This window comes from Vanessa atalanta, chromosome 28 (genome assembly GCF_905147765.1).
Source record: "Vanessa atalanta chromosome 28, ilVanAtal1.2, whole genome shotgun sequence".
NCBI classification, from domain to species: domain Eukaryota; kingdom Metazoa; phylum Arthropoda; class Insecta; order Lepidoptera; family Nymphalidae; genus Vanessa; species Vanessa atalanta.
The window spans coordinates 2,429,739-2,436,755 of NC_061898.1; the positions used below are offsets into that span (position 1 = coordinate 2,429,739).

Sequence of the window (7,017 nt, forward strand, 5' to 3'; positions counted from 1 at the left end):
GCGAGGATTCCCACGTTAAGGGGTGTAAAGTCTGAGGCCGGTCACCAATGCACCAAGTTAAGTTAGAAAAATCGATATTCAACTTCGCCTTAACAATAAAATCAATTCCTAACAATGTTTCGTTATTAACAGCATCCGGCAAAATAACAAACTCTACAGGTATAATAGGCGTGTCGACAGTGTTAAATAATTTAAGATGTTTTGATTTTAGCGAATAATCTATACTTAAAGATATTTTTTAAAGAATTTTATTATAATAAATAAATTGAGATTAATAAGATATTCAATAAAAATTAAACTGTAAAAACTACAATCGGCCATTTTGAATGAAACACCAATCACAGCGCATTACGTCACGTCTATATAAATGTCACTGAGAAGCTCCAGATTTTGTTGTGTTTACGCATATTTATTGAGTTTTGTATCGATTTGTTACCATCAGTGCCATTTCTCGACATCATTACGATGGAGCCAGGCTATATAAAGGCAACAAGCTCTAATTTACCGAGGATTGATATACTGATGTTAGGAGAATTCCTCGCATCAAATAAAGATTTTTGCTCCTCCGAGTTTAGAAATGTAAAAACCTCCTTGTAAGTATATAAAGTTTGTATTTATCTGTGTCGGTAATTCTAAGATGTTCAAACATTTCGTGACATTGTTCGACAAGGAAATATTTTCATTTTTACAAAAATAAGATTATCTTTTAGGTTATGTAACTACTTCACTTTTTTATGTTGTAACAAGATCATAAACATGTCTTTAACAATATAGAGAGTATATTTTAACACCTACAAACAGTACCTATGTCTCATTATAAAATTTTATCTGTAAATACATATTATGTACATACTTATTTCTAACATGTACTATGATTAACGTAAACACCATGTCAAGTCAGTATGTAGATGTTGTCCTGATTATTGTTATTTATTCCAGGTCTTCAAGACCATCCTATGGCGATGATGCAATCAGTTATGTACAACTGAAAAGAGAAGAGAATGTCTGCACAGTAAAGTGCAAGATTTGCCCGGAACATAAAGTCCATGCAAAGTTGTATGCAGTCACTTTGATAGTTGATGAAGATAATGAGAAAGTCATATCAGTTCAGTGTCATGATTGTGTTGCAGGTCAGGGTGGCTGTAAACACGCCATAGCTTTGCTGATGTGGGTCCATCGGCGAAGCGAAGAACCTTCATGTACTGAAGTACAGTGCTATTGGCTAAAATCAAAGCTCTCAAGAGTTGGCACTACTTTAAAGTATATTTCAGCAAAAGAGTTAGCCAAAGGAAGCCCTATAGTGCCATCTAATCAAAAAGTTTTAGATAGATTTTTAGAAGAAAGCAAGAAAAGAAAAACTTCCAACTGTGAAATATTAAAATATCAACATGATTATGTTTTTGATGACCTACTGAGTGCGTCAATGCACCATCTGGTATTGACATACAAAGAAGAGTGTTCTGATGTATTTTTAAGTAAGGTCAACTTGTCTGTTGAAATTATAAATAAAATTGAAAATCAAACAAGGGACCAGTACAAAAATAATCTGTGGCATGAACTCAGATATGGTAGGATAACCGCTTCTAAAGCATTTGAAGTAAGTCGGTGCAAGACTGATGATGGTACACTCATTGCAACAATCATGGGGGGAAAATAATAGACACACCAGCCATGAAACGTGGGAGGTATTTAGAAGCTCAAGTGAAAGATATAGTTAGCAAGAAGCTTGGGAAAAAAATAAAAGATAGTGGACTGTTCATATCAAAAATGTATCCCATGTTAGCAGGTTCCCCTGATGGAATATGTGACGACTGTATTATTGAGATTAAGTGTCCCATAAGTGATAAAACTTATTTGAATTATGTAAAAAATGGTAAACCGAGTAAAAAATGCTTTGCACAGATGCAGATGCAAATGTTTCTGAGTGGCATAAAAAACTGTTACTTTTGTGTAGCAAACCCAAATTTTTGCATCAATAAAGAAGTAGAAATTTTATCTATAAAATTTGATGAAAGTTATATATCAGAATTTCTTGTTAGTGTTATTTCTTTTTGGAAATCCCATGTGTATCCACTTTTATATAAAAGTATAGAATAGGAAATAAAAGTATAGAATAGAAAATAAAAAAGTAATTTGCTTACATAAATGTGTTTTATTTAATTAGTGCATCTTGTACATTTATCAAACCACAAGCTATAGTTATTACTTCATCAAGTACTTTAACTAAACTTAAGTTAAGACATGCATGGGGTTTTAACATGTTAAATTCTCGTATTCGTCGGATCAATCTTTCAACATAGATCCGCAAACTTGCAATTTGTTTTGTTTCCTTCGCTTCAGCTTTTGTAAGCTTAGCTCCAGAGACAACACTTGGAGGCCTTACTAACCGCACACCCATTTGTCTCAAATAAACTTCAATATGTTTGAAACCACGGTCTGCCATGACCCACATACCTGGTTGCAAACATTTTGAAAAATCAGATGTTTCGACAATACATGTGTCAGTAATTCGGCCTCCATAACCATTTGATATATAATTTATTAGCCCATTTGGAGTACAAGATACAAGATATTTTATAGTGTTTGCTTTCTTATATTCTGACCAAGAAAGTGCTTGGTTTAAGGCCTTTGATAGCTTTTGGACTTGAATTTCCAAGCAGTCTTATAAACAAGTAACTTTACTATATTTATGCCTGAAAGCCATAGGTAAATTTTTTTTAATTAAGTCTTTATCTAATTTTACAATAAAAGGACGCAATACGCTTGCTATAACAGGTATATTTTTAAAAAATATTTTGCTTGGATACGATTTATCCATGCCAAAATCATCACCAAGTTCACGGAAAGAATTATTCAGTTTAATTTTTTTAAGACATAGTAAAATATGTTCAAATGGTATACCTGTCTGTTCTTGAATCACATTCACTAAATAAAAACAGTTTAAAGGAATGCCAATATAAGCACGGGGATTATTATTAATTCTTCTCAAAGTACAATTTAAATTATTTAAATCTTCTCTCTTTTTGTCATCATCTATCATTTCGCTACAATCTGATATAGACTCTATTTGAAGAGATTTTGTAGATGGTGATGAGTCTGGCTGAGCTAAAGAGGGAGTATAGGAAGTATCACTATCTGATTGTTCTATTTTTCTTATTATTTTTGACAACACAGTTACACTTGGTTTTGATGGGTTACTATTAATAATATTTTTTATTTTAAATGGTGATGTAGAGACGGAGTGCTGAGATGGCTTCAATGGTGATGTCATCTGATTTACCAAACTAGCTTTTGTTTGGATAGCTTTGCTTCTAAAAGTTTTACTGATATACACTTGTACTGATTTATCTAGCATTCTAGGTGTTGGTGGTTGTGTAGCTTCTTCAATAGTCTGCTGAACTGTAAAAGAAAATATATAATTATTACTAATTTAAAGAGATTACTAAATAACAAAAATCTTTATATGATTTGTGTTTAGTAAAAAAGTCATTTCCAATCTATACGTGATTAGTTTCATACCCTTGCGTTCTGGCCTTGTACAGAATGGAAAGACGCGCGATGGCCTAATGAATATTAAAATACATACCTGAGCTACTGGATGCATTTGCAAGAGATTGTAAATTTTCTGTAACCATTCTGCTTTCTTCAAATTGCTTTTCGCATTCTTCTACAATCATCATCCTCCGTTTCTTTGCTACATGGGGTCTCTCTATTAAGTCAGACATTCTCGTTAACCTGTCTGGCTGACATATAAATTTTTTGGGCATGCATCCTGGTTTCATACGAACTTGCGATACCGATCCCATTATATGATACTCCATATAGTTCTCCATATCATTTGGCAACTGCAAGATTAAAATAATTGATGAGATGAATGACAACAAAAACCAAAACAAACATAACCTCAATTGTTATTGTGAAGCCTCACTCAATATTTAAATTTTTCTACGGTAAACAAAGATTTCAACTTTAAAATCAATATCATAATATAACATACTCACATCAAAGTGGTCTTCACAGAAATAAAGTGGTGTATTCGTCGCTACACTGTTTGGGTTTCGCCGAGCTAGCTTTAACCACTTATCTCGTATTATTTTCTTGTGTGGAACATACACAAACAACTTATTAGGGTTTACGAGAGACGTATTTTTACATAAAGGGACCGCACACGACTTATAAACCTTGGAATTCATTTTTTCAGTTAAATTTTCTTTGCAGCACATACAAAAAATGACAACGACAAGCTTGTTTATATACCCGTGACGTCACGACGTCGCCATGACACTTACGAGCTGTTTTCATACTCCAATGTCAAAGATTAAAGAAAATTATTAAAAAATGCCGTAAGGCTTATTTAATTACCGAAATATAGTGTTTTTCGTATCAAATATGTGTGTACATACAATATGAAAGAGAATTTGAAAATCATTCGTCATGTCTATTATGGAAGTAAGTTGAACGTCAACAGTGGTTAACAATACTCTGGTAAATCTAACCGTGATGTCCGCGAGTTTTACCGACATATTCTCAGTACGAAATGTGCAACCACTACGTTTTAATAATGGATATAAAGTACCCGTACTTGCAATACTACGACGTGCGGCGGTATCTAACAACGCGGTACCGGTATAGCCCCTTATTCCCACACGTACGATTGGTCGACCCAGCTCACTATTATTAACAGACTGCAAATGCGATTGCCCATCGTGAATCAAAATAGATGAAAATACATTTTCTACTTTTTCCTTATCAGATAAAGGGTTAACATTTTGTTTACATTTCGGACAATTCATCCTAACATGACCTTTTTCACCACAACCATAACAAAATGTACTTACAGATGGGGACTTCTTACTTAACTTATCACATGAATCGCGGACATGACCGCGGACTTTACAATAAACACAAAAAAGTTTCTTATCAATATCACTAGCTGCACTCTTAAATTCACCACCACTATCACTTGTTGAAGACGGTGCGCGAGCGCGATGGCTCAGCGCGTAGGCGCCGGCAACGGCGCGCACCTTCGCCGAACTCGTACCCGGCGTGGCGCCAGCCGCGCCTTGTTCCGATGCGTTCTCGCCGCGCCTCGGCGGCGGCGGCGGCGCGAGAAGCGATGTACTCGACGACTGTAGCGACGTGGTATATTTGCTAGTTATCGACGACGAATTCTCCGTCAGCGACTCTTCGATGGCTCGAGCCCTTTCTATCAGGAATTCAATATCGCTTACTTGGTCTCTGGATAATCTCTTACGAACCCTTTTATGTAAAAGTCCGTATATAACGTCTACCTTGGCCTCCTCCGGCAAGTGGTACGGCAATTTCGCGAACAAGGCTCTAATCCTTACGATAAATACGTCAGCGCGTTCCGTACCTTGTTCTACGGAAAATATATCGCGGAACACTTTATATCCCGGGCGCGGTACTCCGTACATCGATCGTAAGCGCTTAAGAGCGACTGACCACGACGTTATTTCGTTCTTTACGCCGCGCCACCATACAGCTGCATCGCCGGTTAATAGCATAGGAAGCCCACGGAGTGCCATGTCGTCGCTGACTGATGCACACTCTTTGTATATTTCCACAGCGTCTATAAACGCTTCCACGCATTCAGGGTGCTGCGATGAACCATCAAAGCGGGTAGTGCACTTTGAAAAATTGCCAGCATTAGGAGACGTGATAGCGGCGGCGGTAGATTCACCCGGCGCCCCTCCTAAGTGCGAAGCCGCGAGAGATTCCACAAGCCTTTGATTCGCTTCGGCCTGAGCCCGTGTAAAGGCAGCCAAAAGCGAAGAAAGCTGGTCTCCGGACATAAGCACAGGTGCAGGTGCGTTGGAAGTAGGCATCGCCATTCTCACCGAGTCTTCACTAGAACTGGAGTCATTGTCCTTATCGTTATTACGCACTTTACGCGGTGGCATTGTTCTCGCGTGTTTTATTCGAATTTTAACGTATAACTAAAACGAAAACGTAAACGTATACTAAATGTCGGTATACTTGAACAAACAAATTACGATTCGCGGCCCCACGTTGGGCGCCACTTTAGTGAAACTATCACTTATACAATAATTTTACAGAAAGATGAAAGAAAAACTTCGCGAGCGTAACGCAACCCCTGCGTCGGCGGCGATTAGACTAAATAGCTTCCCGGTATCCCGGTATATATAAGATGGCGGCACCTACGGGCGGACGCAGGGGTACGGGGTATCGTACGAAGGGGAAAGAGGGGCAATACGCGGCCCAGGGACGTAACACACTTTGGCCCGGGGTACACACACACGTTACAAATCTTATTTAAAAATGTAGATTCGTTTGTTATAAATGTAACTGATATCGATTCCGATTCTGAATATACCGATTCAGAATCGGAGTCGGAATCAATAACAACCGTAATGAATAAAAACTTATAAAATTACTTGTATTTTCCTGACCTTTTAGTGTTAATTCCTCTGAACCTCTTTATACATTTTTTCCCAGCTTTGTAATAATATTGTAGTGAGAAATTTTAATACACTGGTAAGGTCCATATTTCTAAAATCGTATTATTTAATACGGTATGTATTAATTTACAATAAAAAAAAACGCTTTGATACCTAATAAAATAAAGCATGACTAAATGTCGAAGTCTATTGATTGCCGGACATCACTATTGTAGCGGGTAACCCTTTTTCGTATCAGTGACAGTTGCACTTGTCATTTTACTGACTCGAATTAAAAATCGTACTTTAGGTAAGGTGACGGCAATAGCATTAGGCGTACTAAAAATCGGATTGGATGTAAATCATGTCGAGATGACACCCTTCCCTAAATTCAAAAACATTCAGATACAAATACCGATCGATAGCAACATAAAACCGGTTGCACAGCCATACAGAAGAATACCGATTCCATTGGAAGAAAAAGTAGATAAGAAGATAAATGAACTGCTTCAAAAAGACATAATAGAAAAGGTAGAAGAACCGTCTGAATGGATATCACCTGTCGTGCCAATTTTGAAACCAGATGTGGATATCCGCC

General features: G+C 37.0%; 1 protein-coding gene and 1 pseudogene across 1 annotated transcript; one reads left to right on the forward strand and one right to left on the reverse strand.

The window, feature by feature from the left end:
- The first annotated feature begins 385 nt into the window (after nucleotides 1-385).
- On the forward strand, nucleotides 386-2,108 carry LOC125074719. The gene is given in 3 exon segments (XM_047686130.1): nucleotides 386-593; nucleotides 940-1,652; nucleotides 1,655-2,108. Coding segments are annotated over 3 exon segments (1,284 nt in total). The 5' UTR covers nucleotides 386-465; the 3' UTR covers nucleotides 2,098-2,108.
- A 44-nt stretch (nucleotides 2,109-2,152) lies between these two features.
- On the reverse strand, nucleotides 2,153-3,921 carry LOC125074718 (annotated as a pseudogene).
- Nucleotides 3,922-7,017: the final 3,096 nt, after the last annotated feature.